Source organism: Rhopilema esculentum, chromosome 2 (assembly GCF_057945365.1).
Source record: "Rhopilema esculentum isolate cy_ngs chromosome 2, ASM5794536v1, whole genome shotgun sequence".
NCBI lineage: Eukaryota > Metazoa > Cnidaria > Scyphozoa > Rhizostomeae > Rhizostomatidae > Rhopilema > Rhopilema esculentum.
The window spans coordinates 6,546,464-6,574,290 of record NC_142816.1 but is presented as its reverse complement, the minus strand read 5'-3'; the positions used below and the strand labels follow the sequence as shown (position 1 = coordinate 6,574,290).

General features: G+C 35.8%; 3 protein-coding genes across 4 annotated transcripts; 2 read left to right on the top strand and 1 right to left on the bottom strand.

Annotated features, from left to right (window-relative positions):
• Positions 1 to 166: 166 nt before the first annotated feature.
• LOC135695453 (sodium-coupled monocarboxylate transporter 1) lies at positions 167 to 10,238 on the top strand. 2 transcript variants are annotated; one of them, XM_065214542.2, is made up of 15 exons: positions 167 to 622; positions 1,107 to 1,172; positions 1,486 to 1,537; positions 2,496 to 2,563; positions 4,973 to 5,124; positions 5,580 to 5,720; positions 6,178 to 6,307; positions 6,635 to 6,723; positions 6,894 to 7,006; positions 7,310 to 7,380; positions 7,678 to 7,764; positions 8,498 to 8,682; positions 9,010 to 9,110; positions 9,375 to 9,505; positions 9,810 to 10,238. In XM_065214542.2, exons 1-15 carry the CDS (start codon positions 293 to 295, stop codon positions 9,825 to 9,827), a joined length of 1,734 nt encoding a protein of 577 aa, XP_065070614.2. In that variant the 5' UTR covers positions 167 to 292; the 3' UTR covers positions 9,828 to 10,238. The 2 variants fall into 2 exon arrangements, with proteins under 2 accessions (XP_065070614.2, XP_065070615.2); XM_065214543.2 differs by lacking the exon at positions 1,486 to 1,537 and having other exon boundaries at positions 480 to 622.
• A 138-nt stretch (positions 10,239 to 10,376) lies between these two features.
• LOC135695454 (sodium-coupled monocarboxylate transporter 1) lies at positions 10,377 to 24,867 on the top strand. The gene is made up of 15 exons (XM_065214544.2): positions 10,377 to 11,457; positions 13,367 to 13,432; positions 13,745 to 13,796; positions 14,907 to 14,974; positions 15,287 to 15,438; positions 15,881 to 16,018; positions 17,164 to 17,293; positions 17,621 to 17,709; positions 17,880 to 17,992; positions 18,295 to 18,365; positions 18,838 to 18,924; positions 19,522 to 19,706; positions 20,437 to 20,537; positions 20,849 to 20,979; positions 21,248 to 24,867. The coding sequence occupies exons 1-15, from the start codon at positions 11,128 to 11,130 to the stop codon at positions 21,263 to 21,265; spliced, it is 1,731 nt and encodes a 576-aa protein (XP_065070616.2). The 5' UTR covers positions 10,377 to 11,127; the 3' UTR covers positions 21,266 to 24,867.
• LOC135695455 (lysosomal aspartic protease) lies at positions 22,546 to 27,530 on the bottom strand. Its single transcript, XM_065214545.2, has 7 exons — positions 27,370 to 27,530; positions 25,600 to 25,726; positions 24,711 to 25,147; positions 24,292 to 24,414; positions 23,838 to 23,982; positions 23,381 to 23,479; positions 22,546 to 23,004 (listed from the first exon to the last, which is right to left on the bottom strand). Exons 1-7 carry the CDS (start codon positions 27,429 to 27,431, stop codon positions 22,843 to 22,845), a joined length of 1,155 nt encoding a protein of 384 aa, XP_065070617.2. The 5' UTR covers positions 27,432 to 27,530; the 3' UTR covers positions 22,546 to 22,842.
• Between the last annotated feature and the right edge of the window lie 297 nt (positions 27,531 to 27,827).

The following is a 27,827-nucleotide window of genomic DNA, read 5'->3' as shown; positions in this document are numbered from 1 at the left end:
TACAACTCTAAATTTGTTATTAAGCTTTTGTGGCGATGGATCATTTCACAAACCTTTATTAAAAGTTGTTAGGAAACGCACATCCGTTGAAACACATTTGTGTCCTGTCTAGCGCATATGCGCTTCACGCCATTCACAGCTAGGCCCTGCATGTCCGCCATTACACTGTAACACTTGAAACGCATATGCGTCTCGGCCCATGCAGAAACGCATGCCCATGCAGAAACGCATAGTACCCCGGGTTGCTTGAAATCGCCTCGGGGGCTGAATCGAGACTAGGGAAGTTGCAAATATGGCGGGGTTATCTGTTTGGGATTATGTGGTTTTCGGTGTGATGCTAGCTTCTTCCAGTATTATTGGAATTTATTATGGCTGCAAAGCGAAGGGAAGATCGACCAAGGAATACCTGATTGCTGGTGGCTCAATGCACTGGTTCCCGATTTCTATGTCACTTCTTGCCTCGTTTTTCTCTGCAGTGGGTTTGATGGGGATCCCAGCCGAAGTTTACACATACGGAGTCAGTTTTATATTCCATGTGATTGGCTTTACAACAACTATGATACTAGCAGCTCATGTATATGCACCCATCTTCTACAAAAGCCGTATTACAAGTGCAAATGAGGTATTGCGGGGTAGGGGTATTGGGCGAAAAATTCTCATTAAGACCAGGCCCTACAGAGACACACTGTGTTTTTCATAATTTTAGTGTTAATTCATTCTAACAATATACATTTTCAAAGACAAATGTAAAATTTGTGACGTTACATATACAATGCATTTTCATCCATTTTAAGATTTAAGATCAGTTGGAAGAGTAGTAACCCCCCCCCCCCCTAGTTGGGAAAACATCCATGAGCCCCTTGAGAGCAAATTTTTATTTTGCCACGATTTTCATAATCAGGCATTGCTTACCCAAAATACCTTTGCCATCAGTGACATAACTAGCCCCGAAAAACTGGAGTGGACAAAATAAATTCTTGATCAGTTGTGTAAATTTGAATGCCAGTGTGTAAATTTTGTTCACAGAATATCAAGTGATGACTTTTTGAAGAAAATTGTTGGAAATTTACAGAATCTTTGCTGATACTCAAATCTTCTGTTTTCAGTATCTGGAGATGCGATTTTCATCTGGTGTGAGACTTCTTGGATGTATCCTGCTTATACTGCAATATGTAAGTGATAAATTCTAACGAAAGTAGTGTACAGCAATTGATTCTAGTGATGTCTGTTTTTGTCATATATAAAAGCAGACATTTTTTATTTGAAGAAAAAATTTGTTTTTAATATCCTTCTTGTTTGCTTTTGAATTATTGATGGGAGGAGAAGAGCTCAAAATTTCATCAATAACATCTAGGCCTAAAATGGTTTACAACACATTCTGACAGGTGTTGGTCTAACCCAAACCACAACATATTTTTTATGAAGCTTTTTCTTCATTCTATTTTGCTAAATGTGTGTCCCAATCAAGCTAATTTTGTTTTCAAGGTGCTTTATTTGTCTGTTGTGCTGTTTGCACCAAGTTTGGCACTTGAAGCTGGTATGTGACAGTTTTTGGCCCATTGAGTCATTTTCTGTGGATATATCTGCACTGGTAGTGTTAGTGCAACCTAAGGGTTGAATATTTAGATCCTATTTAAACAGCATCAGAATCAAATTGAATGTTTCCCACATGTATTGGTGTTGTGTTTAAAATATACCTTGTTGATCCGATCCTACTTGAAGTGGACCATTTTCGCCCTATCCAAATGAGGTCTCACATGAAATATTTTTGTTTCTGAAATTGGAACCAAATTTGTAAGTACTTGGTTGGATCTGTCCCTGTGTAGACCTGATATTGAATACCTTTTGACAGCTGCTGTGTTCCATTACATATTCCTGGAGTCCAACATAACATTTTAGTTACACATCTCAGGATAAAAGTTTCAGTGTGTAAGAGAGAAGAACCGCAGAATAGGCCGTCCACCGAATCCTCTGAATCTTGCAATGAGTATAATGTAAATATGAGGATTAAATTCAGAAACAAAGCAAAACGACAACGAAAACCCAATGTTTTGAGATATATTTTCCAAAATAAATTAAATTAAACGAATACTAATATTTTGCCCTGGCATACTGGGCTTCATCAGAGTAAATGTAACGAACGAGTGAATAAATTTGAAATGTGAGATGGTGATACTGGATTGGTTATGTTGTTAAGTTAATGGTAAATGGTTCTGTTCATGCCGTTGGGGTGAGGGTGTTCACCAGGCCAATGTGATATTGCTCTTTAGCTCTTTGAATACTCTCAATCTGTAATATGCCCTATGTTTCTTTAAGCTATGTAGCTGAAATGATTTTTTGGGGAAAATTTCTAATGGCAACCTCAAATGCTACTACCAATATTCTGCTGTGCAATTATTATGGTGTTAGGTTTTTCATGACATTACATTTTTTTCCATACATTTCATATTGCATATGTTTAAAATATTAAAATGAACAATTATTTTTTTGCTTAGTTGCTGGGGTTCCGCTGGCTACATCTGTATTAGCGACTGGAGTTGTCTGCACGTTCTATACCACATTGGTAAGACAATATTTTTTATTTCATTCTGCTGCAATTGAAGGTTCATTGATAAGTGGATGCCTCAGGCCTTTTCTTTTGACCCGGGCCATCACTCGCGATCGCATCAGCATTCGCGCATTCAACCACGCAAGCATCCCGTCGCTCGCACAAAAAGGTGAATTGCGAGGAATAAACTTTTTTTCACTTCTTAACACATTTGCAGTCATCTTTTCTGAATTAAGGTTACGGTAAACATTTTCTGTATGAAAACATCAATTTTTCGATTTTTTCATGTTCTTTCAAGGTACACAAAGATACCAAATTTGAGACAAACATAAATTTTGAAAATGGAAAGAATCCAATGTAAACGAAGGTTTCCATAATTTCTTTATCAGAAGTTTGAAAGTCTCTTGACCTGTTTAGCTGATTATCGTTGCTTTGCGGTTGTCGTCGCATGTCTCATTTACAGTATGGCCCTAAACGCACCGAACAAGATTTCAGGAAAAACTTTTGACACACTTAGTCTCTTTTGTTCATAGAGAAAAGGGATTAAGCTTGTTAGCAAACAAGTGCTGATTCTTCGGTGCGGCCACCCAAATTGCCACTGAACCAAATTCACTAATCCCTCAAAGGTTCCGTGGAACTCTGGAAAACGAAACTCTGGAAAACGGAAATGATTAGCAATTAACGCATTTTTCTGGCGCTACAGAATACCCAAAGTCAAATCGTTCTTTTTTTAAACCTCTTCACATCAACCAAACACCACACAACCATTTTACACACCAACTGCAGAGCGCTCGAATTTCCAAGCGGAAATTGGATGCTCTTTGTCAAACTTGAAAAAGTTTTCTCAATTTTTCACTTTGACAAAGATAATGAGTTTTGTGTCAGAAATCAGTGCGTTCAGGGCCTATCGCATGGCACATCCATGTATCCAATGTACGGCCGTGTTTATTTAAACAGGCTTATTGATCTTAAAGCTTCAAGTGACTTGACCTGGATTACACTGTGCTTCACGAGTGTACCTTGCAAGTGCGATCAGTAAAATCCCGTTTTCTCCGGACTTACAATTCCTCTACATACAGGTCCGAAAAAGCTATTTTGTACCCAAGAAACCAATCGAGTGGCTCAAAATTTTGCACACGGCCAGGACAGATGTCTGGTAAGCAAAGTATTTCTCAAAATTTTTGTATTTGCTCTGGTCCGCCTTTTATAGCCAAATACAGCTATGCAAGGGAAGAAAAATTGTTTGCCAATTTTCAACAGGGTATAGTTTCAAGGGGAGGAGTTATTTGAAAAATCTGAGAAACGCTTTGGTAGCTAAGAATCTGCGCTTTCTGCTGATATAAGTCAGATTTTGATACCTCAAATGCAAGGGTAAAAATAGCTTTTGAAGGTGGTACACTCATTTAAGCAATAGATTTGCCTGGAAAGTATCATTTTACAATCTTTGCCAATTATTTTGATATGGTTGGAATCGCCACATTCTTGTGCAACGAATGATGTATAGTTAATCTGATTCAGTTAATAGTTTTGCTTTTAGGGAGAGAAAACCAAATATTGTGTCAAAAACGTTTACCGTAACCTTAAGCAAATGACATGGACAATACAAAACGGGTATATCAAAGCATAAGAAATATAAGCAACCGCCTTTAAACGGAAGAAAATTTGAACTACATTCGCCTTTTGAACATCGTCTGGGCAGTTTTAAAAAGGGGTCTGGGACAACATTTTGCAATCATCCGACAATAACCTCTGTCTGACTTTCTTAAAGAACACAAAGTTTATCAACGAAGCACATTTATATTGGGTATTTAATCTTTGAGTGCAATAAATAATGATAATTATAAGATTTCGTTTTCATTTGATATAACATTACATTAAAGTACTTTATAACATGATCATACGGTTTTTGTAAACATTGCAGACACTTTTAGCATCGTTGATGATTATTTTCATTTTCAGAGCTTTCGCTCGCGGAAGAGAAATCACGAGAGTGTTGGGCCACTCGCGTGGGCTATTTCTTAAGTAAAGGCCTCATGCCTGAAGTCACAGAACAGGCTCAGTCATGCAGATTGTGATACATACACCTACCATGCCGAGAACTACATCAAATACCCTTGAATAAACTGCCTTGAATACTATTTTTAGACTGGGGTAGTTTGAGCCAGTCTATTTAAGGATCATATCTCATAGAACTCCATTGCAAATAAAGACACAGAGCTAACTTTAGAGAAAATCCCTAGTTTAATATGCTGAAAAGGACAAGAGTCAGAACCCAACTCAAATCTGCCCTCAAATGTTGTTCTGCGACTATATGAAATGACCCTACAAAGTGAAACTTCACTAGCCATGCTGTGAAACAACCCCACTAGCTCAAAAAGCAGAATCATGTCTGACTCCTTAATCCATACATTTTTCTCCCCGAAGGGTGGTATGAAAGCTGTCATATGGACTGATGTGCTGCAAGCAGCCATAATGACTGTTGGCATGGTTACTGTCATTGTATTTGGAGTGAGTGAAGTTGGAGGTTTAGGTAATGTGATGGAAATTGCTGCTCGTGGAAAAAGGACTGTGCTGAAGTGGGTCATTTTAAAAGTCCATTTTTATATTTTTTGATAATTTTTTTATTCTCATATCATCATGAGTATAATTTTCTTTTCATGATTTTCCTTTATGTCAATTTTCCTCAAAGACACGATATTTAATCATGGGGCTATTTTGATACTTCGACAGAAGGTGCTGCAATTTTCTCTAATCTCTAATGTTATGGCTTGAACTGTCAAGATTTCAAATTTTTGTAGCCCCATCTGAAAAGATTACCCTTTCAAAACATTTACATAATTAGCTGTTGTCTGCTGTTGCTCAATAGAGTGCTTCGTCGCAAATTTTCAAACTTTGTTTCGATACTGTAATTTGAGATTTATTCGGTGCTATTTGTTAATCAATGTTTTTTCCAAACTTGCTTTAAATGCAAATGCATCCAGTCAGGTTTTTATCGACTTTCTTAAGCGATTGAAAATGCATTTGATTTTAGCTGGGACCCAGACCCCACTGTTCGCAGCACTGTCTGGACATATGGTATCGGTGGCATGTTTGCACTGCTGCAGAACTGGACAACCTCTCAAGTCTCTGTGCAAAGATTCCTGTCTGCTGCTTCGTTGCAGCATGTGAAAAAGCATGTATTCTGTTCGATTAAATTTTAACATATCTAACGCTCTGTTCGTCTACTTTATAAATTTTAATAAATTATAAATAGATTTTTCTAGGCCATCAAATGACGGTCTTTTAAACAAATGTTAGGACTTGATTCAACTGAAACATTTGTCGTTGCACTGTTAAATTATCTAAAAGTATTCATATCATTTTTCAATGGTTTAACGGTAATGTAGCATTAATGCTCATATCATCAAGGATCCTGTTATTATGATGACATTATTATTATTCATTGCATAGTTAGTGATAAACTAAGAATTTTTTCTATACTGTCCTACAATTTTCCTTTGATCGGCAATGCTCCTCAACTAAGGAAGACTAAATGATAATGGATCATGATAATGGCAAAGTTTGTCAAATCCATATATCAATGATATTCTACCTTGCAATAAAACTCAACAAAATCTTCTGCTTTGCAGGGCACTTTACATAAACATCATTTACCTGATAATCGCGGCCTTCATATGTTGCTCTGCCGGACTGGTGGCCTTTGCTGTGTTTGCAGATTGCGACCCTCGCAGTGCCCGACTGATTGCAAGCAATGATCAGGTGGGTCTTTGTTTTCAATGTTGAGACGATACGGGGTTTCAGAAGGCCTCTAATCAGGGGCAGAAGGGGCGAAGAAATTTTAGTGTTTTACTCATTTGGTGCTCTATCAAAAGCAGGATGGATTTCCAAAGCTTTTCTTTAAATAGCATACCAAGATTAACACATTTTCACTCGCTACGTAAACAGAAGTGGTTTTAGATTCACAGCTTTTAATTTTACCGGCAAACAGAATCACAGTATAATATAATGATCCGTTGGAGATAAAAAGACCTTATATGCATTAATTGTTTACAAATGTTTGTCTCACTCTGTGTCCATCTGTTAAAGGTAATTCCATATTATGTTGTAAGCAGACTGGGTCGTTTTCCTGGTGTATCAGGACTCTTCATGGCTTGTTTACTGAGCGGAGCCTTGAGGTAAGAAAGTAGCCCTTGTAGTCACTTTGTAGTCCCTTTTGTAGTCACTTTGTTGTCACTTTGTTGGTACATTTTAGCTAGGGGTTTAACAGATGAAAAATTTACAAGTCGATCTTTCAAGTAGGGCGGCTGGTGGCAAAATTTCCAGCATTTCTTCTCTTTCCTTCAAGCACCCTTTCTTCTGGACTAAATTCTCTTGCTGCTGTAACTTTGGAAGACATCGTGAAAAGAATCAAGCCAGATATCAAGGACGGGACAGCCACGTTAGTCACAAAAGTTGCAGGTTTGTTGAAGCTTTGATTATCTGTTTTCCCACAACCCTAGAGCCGCTGGCTATCTTTATGAGGACAATGAATCTGTCTCATATCATTATATTATCAAATTTTAAGCTTTGTATCGTGAATTTCCGATTTGTTTAAATGATATCATTGTTCCCCAGCAAATATTTAATCTCTTTTTAATTTTGATAATATTTTGTCTCTTTTTATGAGAATAAGCTCTTAGATGCATAGTATTTTCACTTTTTTTATATATTTTCCATATCAGTATATTTATCTAAACCATGTTTCTTAAATGACTTTTCAAGCTTGTATGTATGGCGTCCTTGTGGTGTGCATGACATTTGCCATGTCCTATGCCGGGACAATGGTCCTACAGGTATCAATGCAATTTCGTTGTTTATTATATTCTTGTCTTTCCACTAAATTTTGCCTTACGTCTTTATTGTTTTTTATGAATGCAACTAGGCCCCTGTTGCGGGAAAATTATTCAGAATATTTAGAAACTGAATGATGATTGAAATGAAATCATTTCAAATTTTTTACTTGGTGATTAGAGTTTTAAATGCTGTTCTGGTAATAGGCGATAGAAAAATTGCAGCTCACCCGGCCCGTCCGTTTATGGTGCCATGCTGATTTTAGTAACAGTGTTTGGAATGTGGCCTTTCATTTACAGCTTGCTGTTACAATTTTTGGAGTACTGGCTTCTCCGCAATTCGGAATGTTCACACTTGGAATGCTTATACCAAAAGCGACATCTGTGGTAAATTTCTTTTCTGTAAATTTTACTTTCCTTGCTGAGTGGCTATCTAAGAGTTCACCTCCTCAAACAGCCATTTCTTTCGAAACTTGCCACATTTAATTTTATCAATTTTTTACTTCTAAAGAGCGAACTAAATGTCTCATTATCAAAGAGAACAATCTGAAGTGGTTTTTAATGAAACTGGTATTATTTTAAAAGGCCAACAAACATATTTTTAAGGGAGATTGTTTAAATTTTTCCATAACATCATTTTTCAGTGTTAAGCCACATAAACATTACTTTCAAGTCTGGAAGTTACTGAAAATTTTGCAAAGCGACACTGCTTAAAATGTTGTTCTGCTCGCGGATTATCCAGTGCTAATGTTTTTGAACAATCTCGTGCCAGTTATGTTGGAAAAAAATCTACAGCAGTATTTGCAAAGCTAAAATAAGAAATGAAAACATCCGTTAAAGAAATATGATTAATTTTGTAACAAAGTGACATACCGCTGTAGACTTTGCAAACATTTTTATGATTAACTTTCGCTTTATTGAATAATTTGGTTTTTAAATTAGTCCCTTTTCAAACTGTGGATAAGGGCTTTTTTATTATTGTTCATTATTTGTCCCATAAAAAGATATTCTAGGTTTCCTGTTTGTAAATCGACTAGTGTTGCTCGCTAAAAATCTTTTCAAACTGTCCTGAACTGCCAACTATCATTTAATTCAACAATAAAGTTTGCTTTTAATTTAGGGTGCCTATGTGGGTACAGCCACTGGAGCATTGTCAACAGCTTGGTTGGCAGGCGGAGCTTTGATTTTTCGTCCAGACAAAAAGCCACTGCCGGTTTCTGTTTATAAATGCTGGAGCAATTCAACAATGGGCAACTTTACCACTTGGGAGTCAGGCATCGTGCAAAATAGAATGATGCTAAACAGGTTGGTATTGGGATTTCTCTATGTTATTGCTAAATGCATTGTTTGTTGTTTCCCTGTCCCTTTCTCGTCCCTTCTTTTTCCTTTCTCATCTATCTTCCATTCTCTTTCCTATCCCTTTTCATTTCCTCTCCCTCTTTTCCTCTCTTTTTTCTCTCCCTTTCTCACCCTCTCTTTCCTTTCTCATCCCTTTTCTTTTCTCTTCCCTCTCCATTCTCCTTTCCCCCTCTCTTTCCTTTCCAAGGAAATGTTTGAAGTTCACACAAAGCGTGATTTCTCAATGTCTTAGCTTTGGCTGTCTAAACGTGAAATAACACGGTTCTCTTGCAGCTCTCCTATTGCAAAGTTCCATGCCATTTCATACATGTATTACAGTGTTTTTGGCGTGCTTATAACCTTTGGTGTTGGACTCCTTGTCACATTGTTATGCAGTAAGTGCCTCTATCATTCTGTTATTTCAACTGTGGACAACTTTTCTTTGCCTTACTTGTGTGTTGGCAACTGTTGTCGCTAGAGCATGCTTTAAGAAAGTCTTGTCTCATCATCTCACTTTGTGAGTGATGACTTTGTAAAACATAGGGGTATTTAATACCACCTTTAATATTCCTAGGCAAGTTTATTTGCTCCCAAAATTAGTTATTGATATGTCTTTTCTTGTGAAATAATCAATGTTTACAATTTTGTTTAATTCACAGGCCACGGAGATCCAGAAAAAATAAATCCAGATTTGTTGTATGATTACAAATCAGCCCTTCGTTCATGTCTGCCCAAATGTTGCAGAAGAGAAAAGAAACGGCACTTTCACGATTCAGAACTTGAAATGGAGGTATGAAAATCCTGCAGTTGGGAACCTTTTTGTTTTTGTTTGCGAGCAGCATCTAATTTCACATAATTATGGTTAATTTTTTTCCAGTTGAAACAAACCATTTAGAGATAGTTTAGGGTCAACGATACCAATCTAGCCAAACTTACCGCATGTTCTTTTTTACAAGCGATAGGTTATCATGTTTATTTTGTGTTTCTGATTTATCCGTAGATACTAACAAATTAAAACTTGCTCAATCATTACTTTCTTTCTGCAAAAGCTTAGGTCTAACTTCATTCTAACCTGTAACTTTTTATTTTTGTAGCATTTTGCAAAGATGTGAGGCCTAGAGACAGAAGTTAACACGGGTACTATCTTATTTTTATGTTTTGTAATATTTTGGTATGAGGTTGACCTGGGATGTAATATTTTTATATTTAGTTCATCTGGGATGTAATTTTTTCATATTAGGTTAATCTAGGATTTAGGTTTTGCATATTCACTAACAGATATTTTAAAATGCAAAATTTTATGTTTTTAAATAGATTTGTCAGCTAGTTTTTTGTAAAATGCTTAATGTCGTATGTAGGAGATGTTTTGCGCGTAGAAGCATTTTATCGCTTTTGAAAGAATTAAACAATGAAGTTAATGTAGCATTTTTTCTGGAGTTTTATTTATTAATATTTTACTTATTACTTGTTGAATAAAAATATATTTTTTGAAGGCTTTCAACCAAAAAACAATGTATTGAGGACTGTGATGTTTTTCTTTAGAAATCTCTCCTGATAATTAGACATTCACTTTAGAAAATTCTTATATTTTTCATTGAAATATGCTTTTGAGCATTGGCATACTATAGTTACCTTTAGTTGAAAAAACTTAGTTCCCTCAGAATTTAGGTACCCCAAGCAAATATTGTTTCATTTTTCTATGAAGCTGGCATTCTGGATGCGATAAACGAGTTCAAGGGGCCCCCAGCCTGTATGATAAATATCAGTCTAAATGGACGGATAGTCTGTTTATTGGCATTTTATATGATATCTATGCTGTGTAGTTTGAACTTTATGGGATATCGTCAAAATGTTTGAATTACAAAATGTTCAATTTACAAAATATTCCATTTGCAAAATGTTCGGATTACAAAACGTTCTATTTACAAAATTTTCAAATTACAAAACGTTTGATTTACAAAATGTTCGATTTACAAAATGTTCGATTAACACATGAAACGTTTCATGAACACTTCTACATATGAAACGTTTCATGAATCGGTAAGAGAGTTTGTTACATTCGTGACAAGGTTTGGCGTTGTATACAGGTCTTTTGTTTGGTACATCAATCGAAATTTTCAATGGTCAGATAAATCTTATTGTAAACATGGAAACGAAAAATCGTATCAAAAAGATTTTGTGAATTGAGTGCGTAGGCTATCATTCTCTGTCCCTTGTAGCTGTAGCATAGAAAATGTATCGTTTCATAGAAAAAGGAAGAAAAAGAGGTGCCTTTCACAGCGACGAGGTTGAAACCCTACAGAGGTAAGCGAGGTTAACGAGGTAAGCGAGGTCAAGGCTCCACCCAGCAGCAGGTTCCACCCAGCAGCTCCACCCACTGATCAGTGGGCTCCACCCTATAAAGCTGCAAACATGGCGGGATTATCTGTTTGGGATTACGTGATTTTCGGTGTGATGCTTGCTTCTTCAAGTATTATTGGAATTTATTATGGCTGCAAAGCGAAGGGAAGATCGACCAAGGAATACCTGATTGCTGGTGGCTCAATGCACTGGTTCCCGATTTCTATGTCGCTGCTCGCCTCGTTTTTCTCTGCAGTGGGTTTGATGGGGATCCCAGCCGAAGTTTATACATACGGAGTCAGTTTTGTATTCCGTCTAATCGGCTTTGCAACAACTATGATACTAGCAGCTAATGTATATGCACCCATCTTCTACAAAAGCCGTATCACAAGTGCAAATGAGGTATTTGAACAAGAGTTCATTTGCAGCAAATTTTAAACACAAGTCATTTATGCCAAAACTCGAATTCATTTGATTCAACAACACATTTTACAACACCACGGTATACTAAGTACCCTAACAAAATCAAGGTTAATACTGTAAAATCATTCAAATTTAGGAAATAGATATAGTTAATATTCGAGGAGTGTTGCCTGGGACGTTTAGATGAACGATGAACCAAGAGGTCAAGGTTAGAAGTGAAAGGCAACAAGGTGAAGTTATTTGTAAAATACTGAATTCGAATTGTTTTTTATTTCATCGCAAAAAAGGAAAGAACATAAGTACAAAGTAAGATGAAGAGATTAAAAAAATAATGTAGGGGGAGGGGGCCTGGGGGTGTGTCTCACAGCACCTTTTGCCAACAAATGAGAATTGTAAAATTCACTGCTTTTTAAAGGCTTTCCAAATTCGAAGAACAGTTTCATCAATATTAACATTCCACAAGCAAATATTGTGTATGGTTTCCCAGAAAAATTGTGCATATTGTAATTGTTATAGCAATTTCATTCAAGGTCACTTTAATAGCTTTCATAGCAGGACTTAATCACCTGCATCATTGTCCAGGATCTATTCTGTGCAATCCCCACTCCAAAAGTATGCCAAGGAAAGGCCAGGTGTCCCCACGGTTCATGTGGAATCATTATGCTGACCAACCCCCACCCCTAATATTTTTAAGGCAATTTATTAATACATCAGGGATGATCCTGTAGTATACACAAAAGCTTTGTGCTTCATCACTATCCCATTTAATTAACATTACAGTTGACATCACATGCTGGCAGATGCTTATCTCATGCCAATGCCACACCAAATGACATAACTCCACTTAGAAGACCTTTGGGATATACTACATAGAATGTCCCTGGATCATTGTTAATCTCTACTTTAGGTGCCACTCACATTAGCGAGTTCTTCTCATATTTTGTCTTTCTGGAGCATTCTAACTCTAACCAAGGAGCTGCGTATCTCTTCTCACTTTTTGTGCGAACTGCTTAGGACTAGCCATCCTTATGCCTGCAGCCACTAGTTTTGATCCACACAGTTTATTGCCTTTGACACCTGCTGGTTCATTTGTCATGTTGAAAAAAAGGGCATACAAAATAATTGCAGGAACCTACAAATTCTTGAAACCAGATCTATCTGTATAACAGAAACACCCTATTTTTGACAATTTCAGCACTTTATCCTTCTAACAGTATTCATTTTCAATGGTAAATGGTGAAAACTCTATAGGCTGACCTCTGATATCAAGATAAAGCTCTTTTATCTTGCTGATATTAATGCACACAATTCCTTGTTTTGTAGTTAGACTGATGGGTCCTATGATGTTTTTTATCCCAGAGGTTTTCAGGAAATTACCCATTAATTATTTTGTCTGACATAATAGTGCCAATAAAATTTTGATTAATTTTTCAACAGTCAATTAATTATTAAACCAAATATCCTTTAGTCTGGGGTTAGCAATAATCAAACAGGCTCGATTCTCCAGACATTGAAAGGTTTGACATTTGTTCAGTCTACTTAGACATTTCTCAAAGTCATTCAGTAGGATGATGAATAAAAGTGGTCCCAAGCATAACCCTTGAGGTACACCATATGTGATCAGTTTAGATCCTGAATGATACCCAGTACCTGACCAAAACTATTTTTATTGCTTCAGAAAGATGTGACCAAATCTCCCAATATTTCTTTAATACTCTTTAATACTAATTTTATCACATAGTGTCAAATACCTTTTTCAAAACAAGAAATATTCCTATTTAGGGGGTTTGGTTAGAATCTATTCAGGAGTAGGGGTTTGGTTAAAATCTGTTTCATATTTGATATGAGTATTTTATTTTTTCTGATACTCAAATCTTTCTATTTTCAGTATCTAGAGATGCGATTTTCATCTGGTGTGAGACTTCTTGGATGTATCCTGCTTATACTGCAATATGTAAGTGATAAATTCTAACGAAAGTAGTGTACAGCAATTGATTCTAGTGGTGTCTGTTTTTGTCATATATAAAAGCAGACATTTTTTATTTAAAGAAAATTTTTTTTTTAATACCCTTCTTGTTTGCTTTTGAATTATTGATGGGAGGAGAAGAGCTCAAAATTTCATCAATAACATCTAGGCCTAAAATGGTTCACAACACATTCTGACAGGTGTTGGTCTCACCCAAACCAGAAGATATTTTTTATGAAGCTATTTCTTCATTCTATTTTGCTAAATGTGTGTCCCAATACAGCTTATTTTGTTTTTAAGGTGCTTTATTTGTCTGTTGTGCTGTTTGCACCAAGTTTGGCACTTGAAGCTGGTATGTGACAGTTTTTGGCCCATTGAGTCACTTTCTGTGGATATATCTGCACTGGTATTGTTAGTGCAACCTAAGGGTTGAATATTTAGATCCTATTTAGACAGCATCAGAATCAAATTGATTGTTTCCCAGATTGATTGGCGTTGTGTTTAAAATATACCTTGTTGATCCGATCCTACTTGAAGTGGACCATTTTCGCCCTATCCAAATGAGGTCTCACATAAAATATTTTTGTTTCTGAAATTGGAACCAAATTGATCTGCACTCGTTTGTATGTACCTTTGTGGAAACATGGTAGCTCCTGACGGCTGCTCACCTCTACTCAAGATACCTAGAGTCTCAGCGTAAGGGCCTTTTTTGTACTATAAACAACACGTGGGTTAACCGCGAAGACCTTCCGTCCATTCAAAAGGACTGCGTTCCTGCCACAAAAAAAAGTTCTGTTGTTTATGAACTTACGTGCCAGTGTGATTCTGGCTACGTAGGACGCACCACCCAAAGATTGGAGGATAGGATAAAACAACACGTTCCATCTAATATTAGAAACAAAACACATCCCCAAAGAGAACAGCCACCTCGGTCTTGCAAATCTAAAATTACTACTAAAATCTGCGATTCTGCTATCGGGCAGCATTTGCTAGAAAACCCAGATTGTGCAAAAGACTATAATGGCGACATGTTTCGGATTATTGGTAAAGCCCGATCGTCGCTCCACCTAGCAGTTTTAGAATCTATCAACATAAGCACGAAAAAACCGCTACTGTGTAGACAAAAGGAGTTCGTTTTCACCTTAGGACTTCACTGGTAACATTCTAATAGGCAAGCGGCACTGATTGGTCAACCTTTACAGTCATGTGCTCGTGTTTCTGATTGGCCTCTTTCGATCCCCAACTGGGTATATATATTTCTTAGCGTAGCGTTTTCGATCTATGTTCTGACGTTTTAAACTCTGAAGAGTGTCAGAGTTCAATTACAGTGCATAAATTCTAAGGACAATCTTAAACACTGCCAAGATTTCGCTATTCAATTCTAAGTTTTAAGATCTTACTAACATTATTTTCCATTGCATATTTTTAAAGTATTAAAATAAACAATAATTTTTTTGCTTAGTTGCTGGAGTTCCGCTGGCTACATCTGTATTAGCGACTGGAGTTGTCTGCACGTTCTATACCACATTGGTAAGACAATATTTTTCATGCCTTCTGCTGCCATAACAGTTTGGAAGGTCTCTTGCATAATAGAATAAGATCTTAAGTATAATTTAGTTGTGCAAATAATGGACCTTTGAAGCCATGTGTACGTTACATGTCTTCTAAACAAATGATCTGCTTTCGTGGATTTGACTTGCAAACCATGACAAATTTACTTAAATAAAAAACATACACCCAACAAAACACCCACATTCCGACGAATCAAGTAAATTTTCGTAGCGTTCAAAGACATGTATGCACCTTCCAGTGATTCACCACATTTATTTTTTCTCCCCAAAGGGTGGTATGAAAGCTGTCATATGGACTGATGTGCTGCAAGCAGCCATAATGACTGTTGGCATGGTAACTCTCATTGTATTTGGAGTCAGTGAAGTTGGAGGTTTAGGTAATGTGATAGAAATTGCTGCTCGTGGAAAAAGGACTGTGCTGAAGTGGGTCATTTTGAAAGTCCATTTTTATATTTTTTGATAATTTTTTTATTCTCATATCATCATGAGTATAATTTTCTTTTCATGATTTTCCTTTATGTCAATTTTCCTCAAAGACACGATATTTAATCATGGAGCTATTTTGATACTTCGACAGAAGGTGCTGCAATTTTCTCTAATCTCTAATGTTATGGCTTGAACTGTAAAGATTTCAAATTTTTGTAGCCCCATCTGAACAGATTACCCTCACAAAACATTTACATAATTAGCTGTTGTTTGCTGTTGCTCGTCTCAAATTTTCAAACTTTGTTTCGATACTGTAATTTGAGATTTATTCGGTACTATTTGTTAATCAATGTTTTTTCCAAACTTGCTTTAAATGCAAATGCATCCAGTCAGGTTTTTATCGACTTTCTTAAGCGATTGAAAATGGATTTGATTTCAGCTGGGACCTAGACCCCACTGTTCGCAGCACTGTCTGGACATATGGTATCGGTGGCATGTTTGCAGTGCAGGGCTGGACCACCTCTCAAGTCTCTGTGCAAAGATTCCTGTCTGCTGCTTCGTTGCAGCATGCAAAAAAGCATGTATTCTGTTTGATTATATTTTAACATGTCTAACGTTCTGTTCGTCTACCTTTTGATAAATTTTTCTAGGCCATCAAAGACGATCTGTTTAACAAAAGTTAGGACTTAATTCAACTAAAATATTTGTCATTGCGCTGTTAAATCATCTAAAAGTATTCATATCATTTTCATTCGCGTAGCATCTATGCGGCGCAAGCGTAAAAATTTGTCGACAAATTCTAAAATTATTGCAACACTTCTGCTGGTAATAAATACGTTGTAGGGTTAAAGTCAATCAATGCAAAACATTTCCCGCAATAAACGGCTTCTCTTTCTGATCATGATCAGCATAAAGGGAGCTCCAGCGCAAACATGCCAATTGGCTATTTCTCCAAGTAAGCAGATCGCTAAAAATTGTTAAATTCGAAAAATGCTCCAGTGCAGCTTCAGTGCAGCTCGAGAGAAGGTTCTGAGAGAAGTGAGAATTTTACACGAATACAAACACGAATAAAATCTTTTGCAAAACGGTTTTAGCACTAGAAGTTTATATTAAAAAATTTTGCAAAAAATTGAGCTTTTTTCAAAAACTTGTCGCATGGGTGATATCTTTTTCCTTGGCCTCTTCACTTTCCAACCTGTGTCAGAGCCTCTAATGCAGAGAATAGACACCTTGATTAATTAGAACTGGAGTACAAATAATTTGTTATTTTCAAAATTAGAATTTATTATCACGATTATCATTAATTACCGCTTTTATTTTTTAAAAGCTGAAATTACAATTTCTTTCATTCAACATTAATCTTACATTATATATTACCGCATGCCTAAGTTCTGCGCTCATGCTATGCCACTGATCATTTTCAATGGTTTATTTCTATTTTTTATGTAGCAGACTGAACTATTTCTACGCTTATGTAGCATTAATGCTCATATCATCAAGGATCCTGTTATTATGATGACATTATTATTATTCATTGCATAGTTAGTGATAAACTAAAAGTTTTTTCTTTACTGTCCTACAATTTTCCTTTGATTGGCAATGCTCCTCAACTAAGGAAGGCTAAATGATAATGGATCATGATAATGGCAAAGTTTGTCAAATCCATAAATCAATGATATTCTACCTTGCAATAAAAACTCAACACAATCTTCTGCCTTGCAGGGCGCTTTACGTGAACTTAATTTACTTGACAATCATGATCATCATATGCTGCTCTGCCGGGTTAGTGACCTTTGCTGTGTTTGCAGATTGCGACCCTCGCAGTGCCCGAATGATTGCAAGCAATGATCAGGTTGGTCTTTGTTTTCAATGTTGAGACGATGCGGGGTTTCAGAAGGCCTCTAGACAGGGGCAGAAGGGGCAAAGAAATTTTAATGTTTGAATTATATGGTGCTCTATCAAAAGCAGGGTGGATTTCCAAAGCTTTTCTCTAAATAGCATACCAAGATTAACACATTTTCACTCGCTACGTAAACAGAAATGGTTTTAGATTCACAGCTTTTAATTTTACTGGCAAACAGAATCACAGTATTATATAATGATCCGTTGACGATTAAAAAACCTTATATGCATTAATTGTTTACAAATGTTTGTATCACTCTGTGTCCATCTGTTAAAGGTAATTCCATATTATGTTGTGAGCAGACTGGGTCGTTTTCCTGGTGTATCCGGACTCTTCATGGCTTGTTTAATGAGCGGGGCCTTGAGGTAAGAAAGTAGCCCTTGTAGTCACTTTGTAGTCCCTTTTGTAGTCACTTTGTTGTCACTTTGTTGGTACATTTTAGCTAGGAGTTTAACAGATAAAAAATTTACAAGTCGATCTTTCAAGTAGGGCGGCTGGTGGCAAAATTTCCAGCAATTCTTCTCTTTCCTTCAAGCACCCTTTCTTCTGGACTAAATTCTCTTGCTGCTGTAACTTTGGAAGACATCGTGAAAAGAATCAAGCCAGATATCAAGGACGGGACAGCCACGTTAGTCACAAAAGTTGCAGGTTTGTTGAAGCTTTGATTATCTGTTTTCCCACAACCCTAGAGCCGCTGGCTATCTTTATGAGGACAATGAATCTGTCTCATATAATTATATTATCAAATTTTAAGCCTTGAATCGTGAATTTCCGATTTATTTAAATGATATTATTGTTCCCCAGCAAATATTTAATCTCGTTTTTATTTTGATAATATTTTGTCTTTTTTATGAGAATAAGCTCATATATACACAGTATTTTCACTCTTTTTTATATATTTTTCCGAGAAGTATATTTATCTAAACCATGTGTCTTATTCTCTTCTCAAGCCTGTATGTATGGCGTCCTTGTTGTTGGCCTGACTTTTGCCATCTCCTATTCTGGGACAATGGTCCTTCAGGTATAGCTACAATGCATTTTCATTCTTTTGCCATCTTATTCTTCCTTGCAACTTTTATCATTACCCAAAATACATCTGGATTCTGTTGTTGTTATGAATATATGCATATTTTTATGAATATATAAGAATACAAAAGAATATAGAATTTATAAAGTGAACGCCGATAAAAATAAATTCATAGTAAATATTTAACTAGGTGTTTTCTGTTCATTGTTCAAGGCTCAGATTATAGGCCTACGTGCGTATCTCTTACCTAAAGATGAAGCTTTCTTACAGAAAATACAGAAATCGATCATTTCTGGTCATTGATAGAAAAATTGCATCTTACGCGGTCCGTCTGTTTTTGATGCCATGCTGAAATCCATGTTCAGAAACTGCCTTTAAAAAGTGAATCTAAAGTTTTTTGCTACATTCCTATTTTATTGTCGGTGAAGCTGCGCCTTTATGAAGTGAAAGCATTTGTCATTTACAGCTTGCTGTTTCAATTTTTGGAGTAGTGGCTTCTCCACAATTTGGAATGTTCACACTTGGAATGCTCATACCAAAAGCGACATCTGTGGTAAATTTATTTTCTTTAAAAGTATTTCCTTGCCACATTTATGTTATTCACTTGTGAATTTATATTTTTCAGGAGTTTTCAATAAACTGGTAATATTTGAAAAGGCAAACAAACATCTTTCAAATTGAATGTTTCAAATTTTTTCTTCAAGTCATTCTGTAGTGTTGAAGTACTTAAGCAGGTCTATCAAACCTGGAACTTACAAGAAATACTTGCAAGAAGATTCCGGTGGAAATAAAATTGTTCTGCTCGCGAAGTACCCAGTGTTATCGTTGTTGGGCAATCTGGTGCAGGGTGCCTTGGAAAATACTGAAGTAGTACATGCTTACCTCAAACAAAAGGGAACAAAGTGGCATACCGCTGCAAACATTTCTATGATCAACTTTCGCTTTTTTAAATAGCTTGGTTTTCAAGTTAGTACCTTTTCCAACTGTGGATAAGGACTCTTGTCATTATTGCTCATTATTTTTCTGTTAATCAATATACCAGGTTTTCCTCCTTGTATTTCGACAGTTGTTGGTAGGGAAAGATTTTTACCAGCTTTCTTGAACTGCAAACTATCATTTAATTCAACAATAAAGTTTTCTTTTAATTTAGGGTGCCTATGTGGGTACAGCCACTGGAGTATTGTCAACAGCTTGGTTGGCAGGTGGGGCTTTGATTTTTCGTCCAGACAAAAAGCCACTGCCGGTTTCTGTTTATAAATGCTGGAGCAATTCAACAATGGGCAACTTTACCACTTGGGAGTCAGGCATCGTGCAAAATAGAGTGACGCAAAGCAGGTTGGTATTGGATTTTCCCTTTTTTTTGTGCAGAATGCATTCTATTTTGTTGTTAATGTGATCTGCTTCAATTCCGACAAAGCCTGAAGATATGCGCATGTTTGCTAGCCTCTGAAAGATGCCATTACCCGTCATTTTTCTCATAAGACATTCAAAACGGGCCAAATGCTATTTTATTCTAAAAACCCACACAACTATTAAAAGAGTTAAAACATATCTAAAATATTTTCAACTTTGATTGCAGGCAAATCATTTTACAAATACCAAGTATATCAGTTTAGAGAGATTTTCTCTTTCCTTTTTTCTCCATTTCCTCTATCTTTCCTCACCCTTTCCTCTCTCTCCTTTATCTTTCTTTCTTTTTATTCTATCTTTCCTCACTCTTTCTCTTTCCTCTCTTTTTTTTTTAATTTCCCCCTCTTTTTCCTTTTTATTCCCTCTCTTTTCTCTTCATTTATCTTCCTTCACTCCATTTCCTTTCCCTTTTCTCTTTCTTTCCTTTCCCTCAATTTCTTTCCCCGACCTCACTCTTTCCTGTCTTTTCTCTCTCTTTCCTCGTTTCTCCTCTTTTTTCCCCCTAAAAGGCTCAAAAAAGACTTGAGGCAAGCCCGAAGAAATGTCTGAAGGGCCCCTAGATTGTTATTTTTGCATGTCTTTGCTAGTTCCACCTCCTGTAGCCAAGTAAATGTTGTTTAAGTTCTACGCGTGAAATAACACGGTTCTCTTGCAGCTCTCCTATTGCAAAGTTCCACGCCATTTCATACATGTATTACAGTGTTTTTAGCATCATTGTAACCTTTGGTGTTGGACTCCTTGTCACATTGTTATGCAGTAAGTGCCTTTATCATTCTGCTATTTGTGTATTATTGACTCAAGTCTTTTGCTTCTTCTTTCGGATGTGATGTGGACAACTTTTCTTTGCCTTACTTGTGTGTTCAATTCGATCAACTGTTGTCGCTAGAGCATGCTTTTAGAGAGTCTTGTCTCATCGCCTCATTTTGCGAGTGATGGCTTTGTAAAACATAGGGGTATTTAATACCACCTTTAATGTTCCTAAGCAAGTTTATTTGCTCCCAAAATTAGTTATTGATATGTCTTTTCTTGTGAAATAATCAATGTTTACAATTTTGTTTAATTCACAGGCCACGGAGATCCAGAAAAGATAAATCCAGATTTGTTGTATGATTACAAATCAGCCCTTCGTTCTTGTCTGCCCAAATGTTGCAGAAGAGAAAAGAAACGGCACTTTCACGATTCGGAACTTGAAATGGAGGTATGAAAATCCTGTAGCTGGGAACATTTTTGTTTTTGTTTGCGAGCAGCATCCAATTTCACATAATTATTGATAATGTTTTTCCGTTGAAACCATTTACAGATAGTTTAGGGACAGCGACACCAATCCAGCCCAACTTACCGCAAGTTTTTATTTATACGCTAGTTTTTGTAATATGTATTCTGCGTTTTTGCTTTATTCATAATGTTCGTAGGTACTAGCAAATGGTGACTTGCTCAATCATTCCTTTATTTCTGTATTTTTGTAGAATTTGACAAAGATGTGAGGCCTGGAGACAGAAGTTATCACCGATACTATCTTATTGATACTATCGATACTATCTGGTTTGTAATATTTTCATATCAAGTTCACCTGGGATGTAATATTTTTATATCTATTTCACCTGTGATGTAATATTTTATAACAAGTATACCTGGGATGGAATATTTTCATTTGAAGTTCACCCCAGATTGAATTTTTGAATATTGACTTGCAGGGTTTTAAAATGTAAAGTGTTGTTTTTTAAATGGACTTGTCAGCTATAATTTTTTGTAAAATGCTTAATGTCTTATGTGGTAAGATTTAATGGGATGCTTGTTTGAAACGCTAGATTAGAAACACACACAGTTTGTCAGAAACTAACAAGATGTGTTGCCATCATTTAATTATGAATGGCTAGTACTTTTTGTTTAGTAATTTAAAAGTGAAGGCTAAAAAAAGTTTTATCAATTTCATTATTTAAGGACGGTTTAGCAAATTTGTATCTATTAGGAAGGTCTTTAAATCAAAATTTAAGGCCAGATATTTATTTTTTATGCTGAATAATTTTTTTGCCATGGAAGATTCCAAGTTTAAAGCACAAACTCTTACTTTATCTAATACCTTATCAAGAGCAGGGCAATTTCCCTATAATTGCACCACATACAATTTTATTGCTAGCTAGAATCTCTTTGTTTCAAAAGGCAATAATAATATCAATGCATTTACCACATTTGAAGGGTATTAATTAATTAAATATTATTTATTTTTGTGGTTTTACCTTTCACCATTCTTGAATTTGTAGAATTTTATAAATTTATTAATTCTTTAGCAACACAAGGCTTAAACAGTTTTATATTGTTTTTTGTAATTGAAAGCACCACTGTGAAACATTCTTAGAGAACTGAATAAAGTTCCAACGCCTGGCATCATGTTAAAACATTATTTTTGAAACTTTTACCTCTTATCCTAAAAAAAACACTATGATTGATGGGGCATAATCAAAGATTTAAAAGACAGTGATTTGAGATTCTGTGCTATTTTCCTGTTTCTCAGGTGGTTTTTAAATATTAACTGATTTTGTGTATTTAGACATATTTCACAATGCTCTTTCAGGTTATGTGGTTCATATTAAAAAATTCTAACAAATTTTTTAAGGTCATCATTTTGGTACTCTTTTGCATTTGCTAATAGTTCGTAAATAACCATTAGAAACTAAGAACAGGATAGATACAGGGTAAAAGATTATAAACCACAAATTAAAAAGCTGCATGATATCTAGCAATCGTTTCTATAAAAACTTCAAAGTGTTCACTTGTTTGTCTTTTTCACAAATCAAAAAAGCAAAAAAAATTCACAACAAAATGCTTCATGGAAATTATTAAATGTAACAAAAATTAAATATGAACGAAACAAATTTGACAATTTCCCCACAGATAAAGCGTTTCACTCCATAGCATTCATAAACATTCAATTTTTTACATTTTATATTAATTTTACAATTTTTATCTGGGTGATAAATCTTGAAGGTCCTTGTAAACTACAGGGTTCTCATACTGAACTGTAGCAGGGAAAGTTTCTCTAACTTTCAAGCTCTTGATTTGTTTAAGCTGTTTTTGCGAAGCCAACTCTGTTATTTCCGAGGTCAAATTCTGTGTAGTATGGCCCAATAAAGACATCTCCTAAGATCCACAAAGGTCCGCGTGGGGGAGGAACATCCATTCCTATAAATCCACTTAAGCAAATTGTTTTTCCAAGTTGAGTTACCTAAAAAATATAGCAATCAAGTTTTAGAAACAAAAGTAAAAGTCGGATGTGACAAAATACTAGAATTTTCTTTTAGAGATTTATTGAAAGTAAATTGTGAAGCAGAAGATGCACTACAATATAAAGAATCTTTTCGAACCATGTCATATCTGTGCTGGTGCTCATCAATTACTAAGTACCCACCATAGCATCTTTTCTTCAGTTAACATTGAATTATGTTCCTGCAGCATTAGCCAGCTACTTGTTAATGAGCAAATAGATGCCAGGTCATTATGGCAACATTCAGATATATATATACATAGCACATTCAGAAGTTTAAGTTTAAAAACGCTTCCAGTATTTGAAAGCTGGTTATGATGAAATCACTAGGAAGTACCTTCAATACATAATCATTTCCAGTCAGGTCAAATTTGTGTCCACCAATAACAAAGGTGATGGTTGGCAATGAGCTGACCTTGTCACAGTCAACAGTGTACTAAAAAATAAATTTTCAGTTAAGTTTAGCATTAACATTGTGGACAGTTTAGCATTAACAATATACAAACTGTAAATTTTTAAGACAAATGTAGAATTTAATAATGCTTCTTGCAACCTAAGATGAGCAAAATGGAAGAATACCTTACTCAATTTTTTACTTTGAAGTGATCACTCAATGACAATAACAGGAAAAAATTATTGACCACAACTTTTGGTACTTCTATGAAAGCAATTTGAGCATCATGAATAATTGATATTTGTAAAGATGTCGCTTATTGGCATTCTGAAAAGTGTTCCCAATATACACCTGAAAAACCCAAATAAATCTAGAAGTAGCATTATTTTAGTATTTGTACCTCTCCAGCAGCCAAAGGAGTTGCACCAATCTTCTTGTTAAGATCAGTTATCTCCTCAGTTGGTCCAGCCAACAAAGATGTTCCTGTGTCTGCAATAGCCTGACATCCTTTTGTACAATATGAATTTTCCCCTCCAAGCATAACCCTGAAATATGTCAATTGTTGAAATACGTTCAGTGCTGATGGAACAAAAGTCACAATGAGAGGGGGGGTGGCTATTTCCTGAACTTCAAAATTCCTTTATAAGAGAGAAATACATGGGAAACAATTGAATGGGTCTCGTTTCCCATTCATTACCTCTGTAACTGATTGTATGAAGGTGGCTGGAGCCCGTAGCTCCAGATGTTTTCAATGGGCATATAGCATTTATAAAAAATAAATTTATTTCTCGTAAATCTGTCTGAACAAGCACCAGCAAAGTCATTTAAAAAACATTCACGTTTAAAAGACATACCCATCCATTTTGAACTGCCAGTATCCTTTTTGTGTAACAGGAGTATAAGTGAAGTTTCCTTTATAATATTTTGGATCACTGCCACCCAGCATAATCTCACCACCTTTGGTCTCTTTAGCATCTCTAGAATAAGCAATTGTGATATATCTGTAAATATTAATTTGTTAGCCAATTTTCAACCAGTTAAGACAAGGGCCAAGGTGCCTCCCTCTTATGAATTAGATTCAGGCTGGTTGTAACATGGATTTCATCTTTGCATACAATTTCTAAAATTATGTTTTATAAGTAAACGAAAGAAAACTTGACTCATCCTCAGGAATGTATTCTTAAATAGAAATTCCAGCTTGTAAAAGGATAATGTGCAGCAAATTAATTCAGTTAATTAAAATTAATTCAGTTAATTGAAGTTTTTGAAATACCTGTTCAAGTAGAATGAAAACACTGGTTGCTTGACTAGTCCTTGAGTAACCATGTTGTAAAATGGTGGAACCACACCATCAACTGCAATTTGTTCATATCCCATTCCAAGGATTCCATCAAATTTGGCAGCAAGGAAGGTCATACCTGGCAGGCCTGTTGCCTCTCCAAAAACTTGATCCTTTATTGCCAAAGTGGCAAAGGTAACAGTGTCCTTGCTTAGGTATCCAGAGCAGCTTCCAGTTCCATACCTGATAGCAAATTTGGTTCCATTTGCTTTGTATGTGCTTGATTTAGAGCTGTCATACTTTTCATGGAGCAAACATGCCAAGGCATGACATTTTGATGATGGGACCCACAAATTTGAAGATCCAGTATCAAAAATTGTTTTGAATGGTTGGCCTGGGGTTCCAATTGTGATGTCACCATAATATTGGGCCTAAAATTAAAACAAAAGATACTGAACTTTGATTTCCTGACCCCATTTTGGTTCATTGGCAAACTCTGTCATAACAGCAGGGAAAGGGGGCTAAGTTATAATACAAAAATTAAATGTCTTTTAATATTATTTCAACAGTTAAAAGTTTATAAAACTGACAGATTGGTGAATGTATGGTTGCAAGTGGAAATTTTAGTGACAACAGTAATCCCCACATCTTCCACCATAGATCCTAAAATATCTTTGGCTTCTTGTGAGAAAGGCTGACATTCAATATTAACCTTAAATAAATTTCGGGGGAAATTCCCATTTTCAACTAGCTCTTGATGATATGACGATATTCAACTAAATGCACCCTCCCTCTTCAATCTTGCACATCTGATATCTGATTGTAAAATGTAGCATAGAATGTAATTAAGGTAGCAAAATACTAGAAAAAGCTGGATTCTCACATCTAAGTAGTTATGCAAAAACTCTGGGGCTTCCTTCAGTTGTCCATACTTTGCTTCAAACAGTGTTGTGTCACCACCAACACTTGTAATGATCTGCCTTGGTGTTGGCATCCGAGTCAGAGGGATTCTGTGGACAGATAAATGACCATATGACCACAGGTATCATCAATATATTTATATACAACTTCATTCATCATATTGAAATATTAAAATTTTTTAAGATTTACATTTATAGATAACTAAGACACTGAGGCACTTAAGATAAATATTTGCCTAATGAAAGAGGGATTAGCAACTTAGAACGGTCCGGTTTTATCCATCAATATTGTATAAATGTAGTTATATTTGAGATAATTGTAAAGTATATTATAGCAGTATACAAATGGACATAAAAACTTAGGTCTACACTTCATCTCCACATTGATTATTATATATATCTTTCACAAATACCAACCCTTGTGAAAAGGACCAATTCAGATGGGACATCTTGATTAGGTGGGAGTATTGTCCCATCTAAATTGTGTATTTATCTGTGCATGTGTATTTTAAGAGTCAATTTTAAAAGATAACTTCAATTTCAAGCATATAAAGTGGCCTTATTGAATCTCTGAAAGGACATGGATCTGCCCAGCCAAACAGAAGGCTTTTTCACATCTAATCAGGTTCTCTGGTTTTGAATTAAGGGAACTGCGTGATTCAGCCTTGGCTTTCAAATTTGCCAAATTTTAATTCTATATAGTAAAAATATATAAATACTTTACCATTAAAATATATTTATTCTTCAAACTCTTCCTATTTTAACTTGGGATGTTTTTCTAGTCAATTTATTTTTCAAAACATCAGAAACTATCCAAAAATGACACCAGGGGAAGGGAATTAAGGGGTTCCTCAAAAGTATGCAAGCATGACAAAAAGAAAGTTGTCCTGGCAAGGAAAGTGTCACATTAGACAGGAAAGGAAAATAGGTTATTTGAATAATAGCACAGGAAACAATTATAGCAATCTTGTGCCTGCCTTTTTCATAAATTAACATTGTTAAAAAAATTGAGGAAACTAACTTCATTTAATGTTCTACTATTACCGCAAATGGATATGCAAACGTTGGTTTCTTGGACTGATATTGGCCTGACAAAACTTTAAAACAAAAAAATAGCTACAAAAGTTTTAAAATTCAACCTTATCACAAGAAGCCGACAGAGACAAATAAGGCATCTTTTTCTGGTGTCGGCAACTGTCAGTTTTTGTGACAATTCGTTTGGAAAGGCAATATAAATAAAGGATCATTCGTTTCAACACCAACCAAAGGTCAGGTGTTCCAAGGCTAGACGCAAAACGCCCTTGCTGCCACCTGTTTGTCGAAAGAGAAATAAGAAAGCATTCCTGCTTGCAAGTGATGTCAAGCTACCGACGATATTTTAAAATCATCAACTTAAGATATAATTTTCACGTCAATAAATTGGATACGAAAAATGCACTGAGGTTCGAAAGTGATTTTCATGTGGTGACGAATCATGCTTGGCTCAAGACAACACATGCAGGAACAAATCTTATACTGTTTCTCCATCACATAGAGACTATTATCTGTATATGCAGTAAATTTCTTCGCATTGGTTGTTTTGAGATAAGATAACACGGAAGTTTTCGAGGTGGCCTGAAGTCGGGATCATTAGGAACATCAACGATATGCACCTCAAACACCCCGACTGCGACTAAAAAAATACAAATAAATCGAGCGGAGGAAAATTTAAGCCAAGTTAAGTCTATAAATACCTTATAAGACCATGGCAAACAGCCAAGAAAGCCAGTAGGACAATCACTTTAGAACCAACCATCTTTTGTCTAGAACTCTTCAAACGAGAGGGCTGTACAGCATCATTTGAGGCTTTTATCCTAACCAGCAACAAACCATGGCCTACGATGATTGGTTGACTTACATAAAGCAACAATCTGATTGGCTGTTAAATGTCATATGATAGCGACGATTTGTCATTCAAACATCAGCAGACATGAGGGTCACGAGACCCGTTCTTTGGAAATATTACAGGGTGACCAAAAAATCTTAAAGCATTTCCCTCCATCTTAGTTCAAAGGTTGTTTTAATATTGTATAAAGGAAAGTCTTAGCTTTGGACATGGGCTCCGACAAAGGTTGAAAAGTGGGGGGGGGGGGGCAAGGGAAAATTTAACACCCATAGCAAAAGATTTTGAAAAAAACTAATGTTTTCCAAA